Source organism: Dioscorea cayenensis, chromosome 3 (genome assembly GCF_009730915.1).
Source record: "Dioscorea cayenensis subsp. rotundata cultivar TDr96_F1 chromosome 3, TDr96_F1_v2_PseudoChromosome.rev07_lg8_w22 25.fasta, whole genome shotgun sequence".
In the NCBI taxonomy this organism is placed as follows: Eukaryota; Viridiplantae; Streptophyta; class Magnoliopsida; order Dioscoreales; family Dioscoreaceae; genus Dioscorea; species Dioscorea cayenensis.
The window spans coordinates 685,289-701,163 of NC_052473.1; the positions used below are offsets into that span (position 1 = coordinate 685,289).

The following is a 15,875-nucleotide window of genomic DNA, read 5'->3' on the forward strand; positions in this document are numbered from 1 at the left end:
CAATAAACTACTTGGTCGTTGGTAAGATTAGAAGTATTTTGGTTGACCGGCAAAATTTTATAGAGGTCATTGAGAAGGATCAATGCACTACCACTTAGAGGATGAAACCCACAATTCAACACATTAATCTCTTTCTAAACTGAATACCGAATATGAAGATGAAGCATATACATAGAAACCTTAACGAGTTCGCTAACAAGATGGCCTCTTATGCTAGATAAAATCTTGGACTTTCGCTTTTCCATAAAGGCATGAATCTTCCTCATTGGATCACCAACGCAGCTGAGCAAGTTGGATTTGTTTTTAAACTCTACTTCCGTTGCAGTTGTTTGTTTATTTGTTGGTTTTTTTAAGTACTAACTCTACGCAAGCCAATCTTAACCATCAACAGTGATTAAGATGTTGGAGAAAAAAAATGAATGAAACTCTAAAATCAACCATATGACGAGTGTTATGTGAAAGTGGAACCACCCGATTAACACAAACATCAAACACTAACGGTGGGAAATGTTTTTTTTAATAAAGTTAACAAGCGACAAAATAAAGAACAAATAGGTACGGAGGTGCACCAATTATGGTGAATTGACTGACCTTCTATGGATAAACCCCCTGATATGCAACCCTAAAAGGGAGAACGAGAGGTATTCCTCACACATAACTTCCGCAAGGGACCCAAAAAAGTGAATTATAATTTGAGAGGCTCAAATTCAAGATCTCTCAATCACAAGTACCGCTAGTTACTAGTGGATTAGCCCACGATTCCTATAGTGTCAATTTTCACTACTTGTAAGGGGTGGAGGAAACAAAGATTACACTTAATTAATGACATTAAAGCTTATGAGTTTATTCTTTTTTAAGTCCAAAAGTACAAATAACTAAAATATGAATATAAAATTAGTTTTAATATGAATTAGCATGAGCATTTTGCAACTACTATTCAAAATAACCACTACATGGTGCAATAGATTGTTATTTAAATGGTGAATGGATAGACTCAAGATTGAATCTTTAGGTCATTAGTACTATTGCAGCTATTGTAGCAACAATGTTCATTCATTATTTATAAAGTCCTGTGTGGAAGGATGTTATTTCTCTCCAATATAGAGTTACATGGCATGAGAGATTTATTAACTCTGTTTAGTTCTTGAAAATCTTCTGGACATATACGTGGTAGAACTCAAATCATCCATGTGCTAGAGAATCAATCAAATCACTGTAGTTGGTGTACCATTTCACTTGTCTGTTTTTTACAATCCTCTTGTGAGGCACCATTTATCATTTTTGTAAAAAAAAAAAAAAAACACTATTGCAAACAATGTTATTTCATTTTTTTTTTGGGAAAGAGGAGCGGGGTGAACCCACTAGAGACCCAGGGACGTGCACAAGCCTCGGTGGAACAAGTGGGGACGGGGCCGCACTCACGTGGGCGCCCGAACCACCCGTACACAACCACTATTCATAACTCCCGAAATGTGCTCACTGAGAATCGAACTCTCACCACCCGGTGAGAGCTCTATCGATGACCCGCAGTCTAATAGATCGAGCGTCGTCTTTTAACCGTATATTATAAAGAGTCACCAGGGGAACATCAGCATTTTGGGAATTTATAAACTTTACAAGGGGTTTGAAGCAAAATTCATTTTCTCATTGGGCTTGATGTGCTGGAATGGGCTATGAGGCCCACTATATAAGTTGGGCTGGTATGAACACTCGCGGTAAGTGGTAATCACAAAAGTAAGCACCATTCATTAAGATTGCAATGCTGACTTTGCTATACTAGCAGGGGAGCGGTGTAAGTTACCAAGCGGTGATCATATCGCACCCGTTTGAGTGATTTGCTCGTGAGCCCGGTTCCATCTCCAGTGCTTCATTTCCCTCCATTGCGAAAAACTAGGGTTTTCAGCGAGAGCTCTCGATCGGAAACCTAATAATCGTTTCCATTTCGTTTCAATCCTTAAATCCTTCGAAAAACCGTTCCTTGTTCCTCTCTGCATCATCCCGAACTCGAGGTCGATGGTGGCGGCGGTGGTTTTGAACCGTACGTCGGCTGGTGGAGCTAAGTTATTGAATGTATTTGATCTGATTCTGCATTTTAGTTTCCATTGATTAGAGCTATTAGAGGCTGCGGTTTGGGTTTTGAGTGTCTTTAATTGCGTAAAGTTTGTTGCTTTGTTTGGGTTTCTGCGGCAATATCAAGGGTTTTGTGATTTTTTTTTGGTAAGAGTATGGAAGGACCTTTTTTTTTGGTTGATTTGTTTGGAATAAGGAGCAAATTTGGGGTTTAGGATTGGTTGACAATCAGTGAAACCTTAGGAGTCAAGGAAAGAAAGCAAAGTTCATTCTTTTGGAAGTCTGGGTTTTACGATGAGTGAGAAAGAAGATAATGGGGAATCGGAGCAAGAGTGTCCTGAGCCCTCTACAGATGCGCAGGTTGATGCAGGAGTCAAGGAGGAGGATTTTCCATCTCTAGTTATGGATCCTGTCGTTGAGCAGAACCCTCCAGAGCAAGCAGAGGATGATCCTGTCAATAATTCGGAACCTGGAGGTGTACCAACATCAGAGCATGTTCCTGTTATTGATGAACCTATTAAGAAAGATACTGGGATGCCACCTGAGTTGGATAATGCTGCTAAAGAACCTACATTGAATAGTTCTGCTAAAGAATCGTCACCGGAGTTGAATAATGCTGTTGAAGAACCTACATTGGATAGTGCTGCTGAAGATTCTGCATTGGAGTTGAATAATGCTGTTGAAGAACATAGATTGAATAATGCTGCTGAAGAACCTACATTGGATAATGCTGCTAACGAAACCCCATCAGATAATGCTGCTAAAGAAACTTTATTTGACAATGTTGCTAAAGAAATTGCCTCAAATGAAATTTCTGAAGACCCAGCCTCGGAAAATATTGCTGAAGACTTGGTTTTGAACAAAATTCTCGAAGAGCCTACCTCAAACCATATCTGTGAAGAGACTGCCTCAAACCTTATCACTAAAGAACCTGCCTCAAACCATTTTGCTGACGAGCCTCCCTCAAACCATATCTCCAAAGAGCTTGTCTCAAACCATATTGCTGGAGAGCCTGCCTCAGACCAGAGATCCAAAGAGCCTGCCTTAAACCATATTGCTGAAGAGCCTGCCTCAAAAAATATTCCCAAAGATCCAACCTCACATGATATTGCTGAAAATCCTTCCTCAAACAATATTGCTGAAGATCTGGCCTCAAATGATGTTGTGGAAGGCCCTGTCTCACGTAATTATCCTCAAGATCCTTTGTTGGATAATGTTGGCACAGATTCTCTTGACGCAGACGCTGATCTAATAAACCAGCAGGAGAATGTAGTTGATCAAGATCCTCCTCTGGATGTAAATGCTGGGAAGGAGATTGAGTTAGCAGAGACAAAGGTGGAGAATGGTGGAGGACCTAAAGAACAAGATACAAAGGCTACCAAGTTTGATGATAATTTCTTTGTAGATTCTGCAATGAAGGAAGAAAGGGAAGGAGATTATCCTTCTCATGAGGATGGTCATAGTCAGTCTTTTCTATTTGACTATACAGAGGGCGAAGAATCTGGCACTGAAGAAGACCAGGCCGCATTCATGAAAGAGCTAGAAAATTTTCACAAGGATAAGAGTCTTGAGTTCAAACCACCCAAATTTTATGGGGAGGGTTTGAATTGCCTCAAGTAAGATGTCGTCGTAAGCTTCAGTCCATGTTCTTGTTCGCATGCTTGTGACATTGTTAACTTAATTATTCACTTGCCTTAGGTTGTGGAGAGCAGTTACAAGACTGGGCGGCTATGACCAGGTATAGATCCTAGCTCCTATGATGATTTTCTTGTATCAAGTCTTTGTGTTAGCTCTCATCAAGACAGCTTGTTCATGGTTATTTGCAGCTAGTTACAATGTTATGGGCACTTGTGTAATTTGTGCTTGATAAGGAAAATCCACATATCACATTAATTTATTGAGTTGATTGCAAAAATACGTGGCTCTTATTTTCTTTAATTATTCCTAAAGGTCACATCATGCAAGCTGTGGCGGCAAGTGGGAGAGTCATTCAGGCCTCCAAAGTGAGTTTCTTTCTCTTCCTATATTCGTGTTATATTACCTGTTTCATTCCTCTGGTATGTTGGTAGGTTTGTTTTGTATGGATTATTTTCTTGGCTTGTGTTCTAATCTGGATGAACATTAAAAAAAAAAAAATAGTATCATCGAGTAAATGAGTCAATGATCCATGTCAAATAAATGCTTGCATGATCATTTATTGTGATGTTTAATACCTTATAATTAGAGCTTAGTTTGAAAATGCTCTATTCCTCTTTGTACATATTTCCATCAGGCATCAAGTAAGAACTTTTGTGATAGATTTAGGTCTTATTTGAACAGGTGGGGATATTTCTTTTGGTTAATTGTGGCACAGTGGCATTTCATTTCTAATTACTGTTTCCAAAGACCATTAATTGTTTATTTAATCTCACATGTGCAGGACATGTACCACAGTCTCATGGTCATTCCGAATCTTTTATGAAAAGGTATTGCTTGAATCTTAATGAAACATATGCAAGTTCAATACTTCTAGCTTTGTTGGTTTTCATTATAATATTTTACCATTATCCTTTTAGATTTAATTTTGAGGTTCAGAATCTGTGTCTACTTTTCTTCTTTTGTTGTCTTACCTATGCCATAATTTTTATGCACTTAACTGATTGCTGCTGTCATGGATTTCTGCCAGGAAATCAAAGATAATTTCATTAGATATTATTGGACTGGATTTATTTTAGTTTCTAGGCTGCAAGGGAGATTTTATCATGACATATAGGTCTTTTCTTATATGATTGCGATGTGTATTCCCTATTATAATTCTGGAAGTTGCTTTTGTCATGTTGTCCTTTTTTTGTTCTTACTATTGTTTTCAATATTTCATCTGCATGCTCTAGGTAATGTCTGCTCACTGCTTTTTGGATTAGTGTGATAATGCAATTACTTTTTCCATGGTAGGAAATTAAAAGCAGAAATTTATACTGATTTAACTTTATATAATCCTCACTACCTCAAGCCTTATACATTTGTGGCCCTCAGTCATATCTTCTTTTGTTTTTTGTGCTACTTTATACTGTCTATAACATGTTTCCTTATCCTCACAGGCTCTGTTAGAGTATGAAAAACATAAAATTCGCACAGGCGAGCTCCAAGTTCCCATAGCGTCTTTGCCAGAGCCTATGGCCCTTGATCATCAGGTTGATTATCGTTGTTGATTTATTACCATAGCCAGTATTCAGTTATCTAATATTTTAGAATTTAAATAATGTTATTGCTTGTCCTTCTTTATATGATCCTTCTAAAATAATTAATTTCTTCTTTGAGGTGTACAGATTGTTAAGTTCCATATATCGTAACGCCATTATTGTGGAATATCTAATTTTGTGCCTAGCAGAATTAAACTTTTGTATTTCTTCAGACTTTTGGTCTTTATTGTCATCTACAAATCTGTATTCAGTTTATAAGGTTAGGAAAGACTAAAAATTCTCCCTCCTCTATTCTACCTCTTTGGTTATTTTATTCTGTGTGGATCATGAAGGAAGCAAATGCCTCCAACACTTTATTTGCGACACTCGCATAATTATGTGATGCATGTACTTTTGAAAAGGCTAAAATACTCCCTGCAACATTCTACCACTCAGGGTACTTCATTCTGCAAGGATTCAGTCAGAAGACTGCAACTCTGTTGATTACAAGCTTCATTATGATCAATGTGCATTAAAGGCATAGTTCCACATAAAGGGTTGTGAGGAGTCTCTGACAAGCATGCTTTCTATGATGGAATGCATAATTGCTTCACACAGAAGCTTAATGTGTTTTGTCTTGTTTTGTTTTTCTTCTCTCTTTTATTTTTATTTTTATTTTTATTTTTATTTTTTGTTTCTTTAAGCATGTTATGAATTCATGAACCTGTTTATTTACAGGTGGGTGGCAATCAAGCATCAGGCTCAGGAAGAGCAAGAAGGGATGCTGCTGCTCGGGCCATGCAAGGTTGGCACTCTCAGCGGCTACTTGGAAATGGTGAGGTCGGGGATCCTATCATCAAGGTCTGTGGAGACTGGTAGACATTTTCTTGTTGTGGGTCTACACTCTTGTTCTGTTCAGTAAATATTTATGTGTTATATTTGTGTTTGAATAGGATAAGAGCTCTGTTTCTCTCCTGAAACAGAACAAGCATCTTAAAACCGTGGGTATGTGCTCAAGTGTTTCTTGGTTCAAGAATTTTCACTGAGGTGGTTACTCATACATTTCTTATATTGGTTTAGGTCTTCTTAAGAGGAAGAAAGCATCTAGCATGGAACATGCAGCAGTCAAAGTTGCACGGACGAAAATTGCTAAGCCACAGTTAATATTCAAAGAACTTGGTGCCGATGCCTTCTTTCTTTTTGTTACTAAAATTTTTATATACCCTATATGTTGAAAATGCCTGCCATCTGGGTCAAAAATTATCAACATAGATTGTGGGTTTTCAATGATGGAGATGCTTAGGAATTGCTTGTTTGACGCAATCACATTAGTTCAATGAATTTGAATTAGAAGTATATTTCACCTAGTATTTCTTAAATTTTCATTAATTGTTATTATTTCCATGTCATTTACAGAACGGACACTATGGTTGTTGATGTCGGGGCCCCAGCTGATTGGGTGAAAATTAATGTTCGAAGAACTGTAAGTTATTCCAATCTCGATTTTTGCTTTATTTTCCATAAATTATAAATCCTTGCTTATCAAAGAAACTTAGCATAAATTTAATCTTACATTTTTTTATGTATGTCTGCCCTTTTGATCAGTTTGTGTTTGATATAAAACAACCTCATTTTATATTCCCTGCTTAAAATGTACAAACTAATTCTTATGTTTTTGTTTGTGCAGAAAGATTGCTTTGAAGTTTATGCTCTGGTCCCTGGTCTATTACGTGAGGAGGTAATTAATGGAATCCCAACCCTATCTTCGTTTCTATGTGCAGCACAACATTTTCTGAACATCATCAAGGCCTTTTGGATGAAACCAGGTACATGTTCAGTCAGATCCGGCCGGACGTTTGGTTATATCCGGGGAGCCAGAGCAACCTGATAACCCTTGGGGTGTTACTCCCTTCAAAAAGGTTGTTCCGATTTCTCATCTTTGAAGGGGGAAAAATAATCAAGTTGTGATAAGTCAATCCTGTCTTCTAACAAAATTGGTCTACGCAGGTCGTCACCTTGCCATCACGCATTGATCCGCATCAAACATCAGCTGTTGTCACTCTTCATGGCCAGCTTTTTGTTCGAGCCCCCTTTGAGCAGTCAGAGTCATAGTAGACACATTTCAAGTTTTCACTAGTGTGAGTAGATGACATCATACTTGTGTCGATAACCATGCTACGTGCTTTTAGGTATTGCAAATACATCTTTCTTCATTCCAACAGTTGTGTTCAACAAAGATCTTACTTTTTTTCGTATCATCATCCCTGGAAATAAAGTTTTTGTTTTCCTTTTCCAGATCTTAAGAATCTTAGAAGAAAGCTAATGCTCGGCGGTGTATGTTGATCTTTGACGGGTTATTTGGGAGTAGAAGTGTCACAGTGAGTTGTCGTTACATTTATTTGATCTTGATGGTGTATGTTATCTTTCTTGAAGTAGATTGTGTAGGGATTGGAACGTCCTTCAGTAAAAATTAGCTGCGTTTTTAACTTGAAAGGATGATTTCTGTAAATTGAGCAGACAAATACTTGAGTAAAAAAAAATGACAAAAATAAAAATCACTTGACCGTCTCGTTGATTATTTACATGCTTTCTTGATGGTATTTACGTCGGAAATGTGTCGAATCACCTGTGGAAACTAATGTGGAAGAAATAATATCTGAATGTATGAATTTGTGGTGTTGCTCAGGAAATATTGTTACTTATTTTATTATTCATTGACATGTTTCAGGTGTCACAAATATATAACATGTTTCAGGTGTCAGTGTCACTGACTGTCTAATAGGCCATCTAGTTTTCCAAAATGTTTATGCTCTTAAATGTTTAACAGCTACTTTTGTTTCGGTTGAGAATTTACATGGAAAAAACCATTTATAAAAAACAAAATCATACAATTCAATCTTATTAACGGTACAAAGCTCCACATAATTCCTGACTTTATCCTACTTAGGGTTGCAATCAAGGTGAGCCAAGTCTTGTTACGTTCAAGTTTGGCTCAATGTTATTTGAACCGAGTTTGAGCTGAGCCTATTTCAAGCTATCTTTGTCAAGCTCGAGTTTAAATTGTTATGTTCAAGCTTGCCTCGATGTTATTTGAACCGAGCTTGAGCTGAGCCTATTTCAAGCTATCTTTGTCAAGCTCGAGTTTAAATTGTTATGTTCAAGCTTGCCTCGATGTTATTTGAACCGAGCTTGAGCTGAGCCTATTTCAGGCTATCTTTGTCAAGCTCGAGTTTAAATTGTTATGTTCAAGCTTGGCTCGATGTTATTTGAACTGAGCTTGAGCTGAGCCTATTTCAAGTTATCTTTGTCAAGCTCGAGTTTAAATTGTTATGTTCAAGCTTGGCTCGATGTTATTTGAACCGAGCTTGAGCTGAGCCTATTTCAAGCTATCTTTGTCAAGCTCGAGTTTAAATTGTTATGTTAAAGCTTGGCTCGATGTTATTTGAACTGAACTTGGGTTGAGCCTATTTCAAGCTATCTTTGACAAGTTCGAGTTTAAATTGTTATGTTCAAGCTTGGCTCGATGTTATTTGAACCGAGCTTGAGCTAAGCCTATTTCAAACTATCTTTGTCAAGCGCAAGTTTAAATTGCTGAGGAAATATCAAGCTTGAGCTCAGCTCGATATGATACTAAGCTCGAGTTCAAATTGCTGAGGAAATATCAAGCTCGAGCTTGCTTGGTAGCTATAGTAACATAGCTACAACACGAACATATACAGTAATTTAATTATAAAAATACAACTGTAGTACATATAGCTATAGTAATTTTTATCATTGTGACATAACTATTGTAATGATTTAAAAATATTTAAATTGTTAGAATATCATGTGTTATTAGTACTGAGTTTCTCATGAGCCTAAACAAGCTGAGTAGTTTGAGGCTTGAGCTCGAAAGTTAAGCTCGAGCTTGACTTGAGCTCAACTCATTTGCTTGATGAAAGAATTTTTTTTCAAACAAAAACCGATTTTGAATGACTCACGAGTAGTTTAGTTCGTTTACAACCCTACTTCTCATCTTGACAATCACAAAATGCATGATAATATAACTGCACACACTGCTTAAGTTTCATTTAACAGAGAATCATGTTGAAGAAATGATGCGAAAAAATAACACAATTCAATCTGTTCATCAACATCATTACAAAACTCCCAAAAAAAAAAATCTACTAATTAAAAACATACAATAACAATTAACCTTGAAAAAGTAATTCAAAATAAACTCCTAAATCAACCTTCCACTGCATGCATACCTTCTTCCCGCCATCATCATCATCATCATCATCATCATGGAAACTGAAACCCTCCTCCATGCACACCTTCCGAAGGTTTGGGAGGACTAATTGCAATCCAAAGCAAAGAAATGGTAATGGCAATAAGCCCAGACCAAACATAAACAATGGTAGGTGTCTTCCCTCTCTTTCCCATCAACCCTTTAGCAAATGGATACAAATGAGCCAAAACCCAGAAACTAAAAAATGTCCCTCCAAGCAACTTACTCCATTTCGGCACATCGCTATATATCGTCTTCGCAAAGCCGAAAAACAATGCAATAATATTCACCATCATTATCGTTATCGGCGGTATCATCAATGAAGTCCATTTGACTACATAAAGATCTGCATAAATATCCTCATTTTCATCTCCGGCAGATTTTGAAGTCAATGTGAATGATATCTCTATTCCGGCGATCACTTTCAGTAGTCCTTGCACTACGGCGTAGAGATGAGAACTGGTGCCGGAGATTAACCAGAACTGCTCATTGCGCCACCATTCTTCTAAACCGACACCCGACCACCGGACTTCAAGAATGGCGAGCATGATTAGAGCTAGAGAAATTATTAGAAGGTATATTAAAAATGTGACATTTAGAGTTTGGACGATGAATTGGCCGGAGAAGAGGGAGAGGGCCGGGAGGAAACAGTAGACAATGAGGAAAAGGGAGGTGAATGGGTAGATGCCGACGTTGAGGTAGGAGATGCGTTGGAGGAGTTTGAGCCGAGAGGAGGCAAAGAGAGCGTTATTGCGGGAGAAGAAGATCTCGACTGAGCCAGTCGCCCACCGGAGCACTTGATGGAGACGGTCTGTGAGGTTGATAGGCGCTGAGCCACGGAAGGCGTCGCGTTTTGTGACACAGTACACCGAGCGCCACCCGCGATTGTGCATTCGATAACCAGTCACCACATCCTCCGTCACTGAGCCGTAGATCCATCCGACTCTGTCACCCCATTCTGTCTTGTCCTCGTACCTACATATCATTGAATATGTGCGGCGTCATATTGAAATACTATGTCATTTGCATTTTCGTGTGACACATATCGATTAGTTTGATGTAATGTGCTTTCCATTATTGGATGTGTCGGGTGGTATTGAATTGATATGTCAATATAATAGTTTCATTCGTATTGTCGTATGACATATATCTGCTAGTTTGATACAATGTGCTTCTATTGCAACTGCAAATTACTGAGAATTCATACTTACAGATTATTAGATGTGTCATATGATGCTCAAATTATATGTCGATATAACAGTTTCATTTGTATTGTCATATGACATATCTATGAATCTGCCGAAATGTACTTTAAATTCTATTCAACCTATAAATTATTAGATGCTCGTATTTACTAATCATTGGATATGTATTGCATTGTATTGAAATGATATGTCCATACAGCAGATTCATTTGTATTGTCATGCGACATGTATCTATTGATTTGATGTAATGCAATTTATGACGTGAGAGTGAATTTTACCAACAAGAAATGACGGAAACAGCTTCGGCGACAGTGGTTGGATCTAGAGGTGGACGAGGGACAAGAAGAGCGCCAGGAGGGCGGCCGTGCTTGATGCCCGGGTGGTCAGCGAGTGGCCGGCCTTGGTACTCAGCCACTGGAATAGACTCAACTAGAGCAGCAGAGTTACCAAATCTCTTCGGCATTAATGCTGTGCTTAGCTCACTATCAAAGTCCTCATTTCTCAGTGATTGAGTCTCTGCCTCTGGGTCTTTCTTTCGCGCATTCGTCTCTTTTGTCTTTCCAAACCAACTCACCTGCTTCTGCCTCGGTGGATCAAATCCATACAATGCATATCTTCTAAAGAAACATCCAGTTCCCACATAGAATGGCCCCTGCATTCAATCCAATCCAAGTACATTCTCAGAATCTTGCAAGAAAAAAAGTCTATAGATTATGTATATGTGTGTATGTGTATAAATATACTTGGATGCCATCAAGAGCACGCATGTTTCCGTCGAAGAAGACAGTGTTGTGGTTAGCATAGCGGTCGGAAGGATCAATGCCTTCGAATCTTTGTGGAAATTGAATGTAGCAAATGCGATCTCCGCCACGGTCCATCATGAAGCACATTCCTTCTCGGAGAGCTTGGCAGTTGTAAATGTAGTGATCACAATCTAAGTTGAGGATGAAAGGACCATTGGACATGACGGCGGAAGCTCGGACAAGCGCGTTCATGGCACCGGCCTTTTTGTTGTGGTCGTACCCTGGTCGTTTTTCCCTTGACATATACACAAGCATTGGAAGCCGGATATCGACATCACTGAAATCCATCATTTGTTCTTCATCTGGTAATCCAAATAGTGGCTCACATGAAGGTGGCTTCAACATGACCTTTTCATAGAAATTGGAGATGATCATCATGATACAGAGACTATGACAGAAAAAACTAAAGTAAAAGATGAAGAATGCCGGCATTACTTACTTGAAGAATACCGGCATGATCGCCTTTAGCATGATCAGGGGAGGGAACAGCCCATGTTCCAGGCCAGTGTGTGCCGTCGGCCATCCAGGTAGCTTTGGGAACCTTAGGATGTTCAGTGATATCACCGCCGGTTTCTCTTATATGTTTCATCATCTTCATCTCTTCTCTGGCATTGAAGGCTTCCGACCGTCTTCTTATCGAATCCGGTAATCCATTAATCCTAACTTTGAACTCATCATATTCTCTTCTCACCTTCCTTCTGTCCTTAACAAAATCTGACCTTCTCTTGTTCTTTGTCGGGTCGCCTTTCTGCTGAAAGTAAGTATCTGGGTTCCTAGGCTCAATATCATGTTTCCGGCAAAAAGGAACCCATATATTCGCAAAACTTGCAGCCTCTGCCATTGCTTCAAAAGTTAATAAAGCACCACCGTCATCAGAGATATAGCAAGCAATTTTCTCAACAGGGTAATCGACGGCGAGAATGGACAGAATGGTGTTAGCAGTGACTAGTGGTGGTTCTTTCTCCGGATCAGCTGTAGAAACAAAAACATCTGTTCCTGGAAGGTCAGACCTGCCAGTCGGATTAGAAGGAGATACTGACTCAAACTTCTCTTTAAGGACGGCAAGATCGGTGGCCCGGTTTATCGGCCTGAGCTTCGGAACCTGATCTAATATCCATGAAAATGCAAACCATAACTCACACACTATAGACATTCCCCATAGCCATGGTGCATCCTCATTTGGATGTTGAACTCTCCATGATAAAAAGAATCCCAGTACCACCAATCTTACCACTATCAACATTCTGCTCATCACAACATCACATGAATTGGGCTGGGTAGTTACAGATTATCAAAAAGGAAAAAAAAAGAAGAAGAATAAATATTACCTGTAAGGACTAATAATTGCTGACGGAATCGGAATTTTTCTTGTGAGAGGCTTCCAAGGTTTATCAGCAGTTTCCGGTATCCTGTCACCCATCGGCTCGTCATCGTCTTCATCATACATTCCATCCTTTGGCCAAAAAGCATTGCCATAACCATAAGTCCCTTTAGTCTCAAACAACCATCGATTATGATCGAAATCACCAGTCTGACTTCTCATCAACAAAGACTTATTCGAGTTCATAATTCGATTATCCGCCTTCCCTCCCGGCGCCGGCAATGGCAATGCTCCTGCCGAATAATTCGGTACATCTTCCTCATACTCACCAATCTTATATGGCTCTTTACATCCAGGACATAGTCCCCCATCCTTCTGTGCATCAAGATAACAATCTCTACATATCTTGAACCTGCAACATTTCATCAGTATATATACATATATATAGATATAATTTGGAAATTGCGAAGATATATACCTGCATTCACAAGGATCAACATCTTGGCCTCTCTCATCTCTCATGACTTTACCATCACATGCAGGCATTGCACATGCAGAGCCTTTAGCTCCGGCCATCTGAGGATGAGTGACCTCTGATTCAATCACCTTATCCATAAGATGAGCTCTGGTAACACTGTTGAAACCTCCGGTGAAGAGTGAGTTGGAAACATACTGTTCTTCGGCTCTCACCGCCACCGAAGCCGCCTCGGCCGGCCCTTCCATTGGCTGATTATCTGGTGTGGGAGGAATGTGCACTGTGTAGTTCATGTAGTCGCCGGAAAGCTCACCGGACATGTCAATGTCTTCTCTTGACAAGCTTATATACCTTCCACTTGATGTCCTCCTTGCAAACTTCACAGACTGACCGGTAGAGTTCCTTGAGCTTTGTGATCCGGCGCCGCCCGGGCTCCGGATTGCCTTCTTCGCCGGATTCTGTGGTGCATTTGACATCTCTTCTTTCTTTTTTATCACAAGCAATGAACTACAAGTATTTGTTTTTGCTTGTTTAAATCATTTTTCCATTGTTTAACTCCAAAACAGAAAAACTCGGAAGGAAGAAGAGAGAGGAAAAAGAAAAAAGTGGTTTGTTTTTGTTGTGAATGGTAGTTAACACTGTTGGTTGCCCTTTTTTGGAGGGAGAATTAGTGGAGAGGAATACAGAGGTGTTGTACTTTGAATGCTTTCCCAAGTTTCACGGCCTCTTGATCTCTCAAACATACAACATCCACATACTCTGTCAGTTATTCATTATCCACAGTAATCAGTTTTAATAAAGATAATTAGAATTTCATATCTTTATCTTAATTTTAACCAATGTTTTCAATTTAAAATTTTATTTTTTCTGCTCATTTTTGTTAGTTATAACATTAATTGTAATTTTTATATGTTTCTCTAACCTTTATATATTTAATGTCCACTGAACTGAAACTGGTTCTTTCTGCAAATTTCTGCCAAACATAAACAAAATTACAATCACTAAAACTGCATACATTGTCAATCAACTCACCAAACAATAAAAAAAACTAAACATTTCAAATGATTAGCACAATCAGTACACAAACAACACAAACAGAAATGCAGAAAAATTCCAAGAATTATTAGAATCTGCAGTGAGCTTTGCAATTGGCTTCACAATCATAGAAGCAAGGTCCTTCACAATGTATAGGGCAAAGAAGTCGCATTCCCCGGCACCGGCCTCTTTTCGTGCATAGAGCATATTCTCCAACTCTGTAGAATTCGCTGCTGTAACTCGGCTTGCCACCATGATGCTTCATTCTTTCGGCATTATTCCTACGTCTTCTTCGTCTACCGCCTCCATTGCATCCCCAACACCATCCTCCACCACCACCTCCACCACCACCACCTCCTCCTCCTCCTCCTCCACCACCACCACCACCACCACCACCCCCCGCCCCATCCCCCAACCATAACACCACCCACCTCCACCACCGCCGCCACCACCACCACCGAATAATTTTCTGTTAGCAATGCTAGAAGGCAAGGCTGCTTGTGTTTCATTGAGAAGGTTGGTTGTGTTGGTGATTGAGTTTGCAACTGGAATACAGCCTGTGAGACATAGAAGAAGGGCAATGCAATGCCAATTTAGTCTTTCTACAAACAAGTCTCTCATGTTCTTCCTCCTTTGGCCTGCGTGTTTATCGATTCCTGCAGAACTGGATCCTTTATACCGGTTCAGTTGTGGTGACACTAATGATAGTTACAGTTGGTCAGTGTTCATGTGGGGATGAAGTGCAATGCAAGACACATGCACACATGCACACATCTTCCACTTCGATGAATCATGAATCTGAAAAGATACAGATTAGGATCACAGTTAGATGATCAGTTGTTAATTTCTGCAGCAGAGTTTGTATAATGGGATAATTAGGCAATCAGAAAGTCTCATGTCAAGTGAAAATCAAAGTTAAATTGCAACAGAGTGGTCCTGCTAATGAATAAAGCCGTGAAGAAGTCTGCCGTGTGATCTGTGACGCATAATCTAAGTGGATGATGTTACGAAAATTAAGATGGTTTGAGTGCATTGCCAATGGAACATGAGACAAACACTGTGAACAGTTGTGATAGCCATCAGTGAAGGAAGTGAGTGTCATCATATGACCTTTTTCTGAACATCAGAGCATGGAATCTTAAAATTCAGATTATAGAGAAGATTTATTTTTAATTACAAAAGTTTCACTGTTCACAAATCCGAAGTTGGAAAACATCTCAACATTCTAATTATCAGAAAAAAGAGAAAACCATCTTGATTTAATGCACAATGCATTATATATGTTCAGTCAAGCTTAACACCAACATGAAATATAGAGCTTTGATAGTTCTGCATGCCAAAAGAAGTAAAATAAAGTTGGAAGGATGTTGAGCTTATTTAGAATATGAATATCAAGAAATCACTGTTGAAAATGATTCTTCTACAAGCATTGACAGTTACATTCCCAGAGTATCAATATAAAAAGAAGATTCCTGAAAAGATCCATGACTTTGAGGTTTCAGTTTCATAGAATAAGTATAGATTAACACTTGAAAAAA

The 15,875-nt window shown here is 39.0% G+C and overlaps 3 protein-coding genes across 4 annotated transcripts; 1 reads left to right on the forward strand and 2 right to left on the reverse strand.

The window, feature by feature from the left end:
- The first annotated feature begins 1,851 nt into the window (after positions 1-1,851).
- On the forward strand, positions 1,852-7,810 carry LOC120253129 (AT-rich interactive domain-containing protein 5-like). Of its 2 annotated transcripts, XM_039261426.1 has the most exons (13): positions 1,852-3,686; positions 3,769-3,808; positions 4,021-4,073; positions 4,490-4,535; positions 5,148-5,240; positions 5,967-6,089; positions 6,182-6,233; positions 6,309-6,387; positions 6,645-6,711; positions 6,916-6,966; positions 7,055-7,147; positions 7,236-7,417; positions 7,525-7,810. In XM_039261426.1, the coding sequence occupies exons 1-12, from the start codon at positions 2,365-2,367 to the stop codon at positions 7,338-7,340; spliced, it is 2,124 nt and encodes a 707-aa protein (XP_039117360.1). In that variant the 5' UTR covers positions 1,852-2,364; the 3' UTR covers positions 7,341-7,417; positions 7,525-7,810. The 2 variants fall into 2 exon arrangements, with proteins under 2 accessions (XP_039117360.1, XP_039117369.1); XM_039261435.1 differs by lacking the exons at positions 7,236-7,417; positions 7,525-7,810 and having other exon boundaries at positions 6,309-6,407; positions 7,055-7,145.
- Positions 7,811-9,433: 1,623 nt separating this feature from the next.
- LOC120283346 (cellulose synthase-like protein D4) lies at positions 9,434-13,842 on the reverse strand. The gene is made up of 6 exons (XM_039290006.1): positions 13,306-13,842; positions 12,835-13,239; positions 11,946-12,750; positions 11,447-11,854; positions 10,982-11,355; positions 9,434-10,473 (listed from the first exon to the last, which is right to left on the reverse strand). The coding sequence occupies exons 1-6, from the start codon at positions 13,776-13,778 to the stop codon at positions 9,513-9,515; spliced, it is 3,426 nt and encodes a 1,141-aa protein (XP_039145940.1). The 5' UTR covers positions 13,779-13,842; the 3' UTR covers positions 9,434-9,512.
- Positions 13,843-14,245: 403 nt separating this feature from the next.
- LOC120255016 (small cysteine and glycine repeat-containing protein 3-like) lies at positions 14,246-15,417 on the reverse strand. The gene is made up of 2 exons (XM_039262944.1): positions 15,394-15,417; positions 14,246-14,806 (listed from the first exon to the last, which is right to left on the reverse strand). The coding sequence occupies exons 1-2, from the start codon at positions 15,415-15,417 to the stop codon at positions 14,426-14,428; spliced, it is 405 nt and encodes a 134-aa protein (XP_039118878.1). The 3' UTR covers positions 14,246-14,425.
- Positions 15,418-15,875: the final 458 nt, after the last annotated feature.

Coding starts and splice junctions, on each gene's coding strand:
- LOC120253129 (XM_039261426.1), top strand. CDS start 2,365: ATGAGTGAGAAAGAAGATAATGGGGAATCGGAGCAAGAGTGTCCTGAG. Junction 3,809..4,020: donor GACTGGGCGGCTATGACCAG/GTATAGATCCTA, acceptor TTATTCCTAAAG/GTCACATCATGCAAGCTGTG. Junction 6,967..7,054: donor CTGGTCTATTACGTGAGGAG/GTAATTAATGGA, acceptor GGATGAAACCAG/GTACATGTTCAGTCAGATCC.
- LOC120283346 (XM_039290006.1), bottom strand. CDS start 13,778: ATGTCAAATGCACCACAGAATCCGGCGAAGAAGGCAATCCGGAGCCCG. Junction 11,356..11,446: donor GTGCTCTTGATGGCATCCAA/GTATATTTATAC, acceptor GATTGAATGCAG/GGGCCATTCTATGTGGGAAC. Junction 10,474..10,981: donor GTTTCCGTCATTTCTTGTTG/GTAAAATTCACT, acceptor AATGATATGTAG/GTACGAGGACAAGACAGAAT.
- LOC120255016 (XM_039262944.1), bottom strand. CDS start 15,417: ATGGCTATCACAACTGTTCACAGT. Junction 14,807..15,393: donor CTATCACAACTGTTCACAGT/GTTTGTCTCATG, acceptor CATTGCTAACAG/AAAATTATTCGGTGGTGGTG.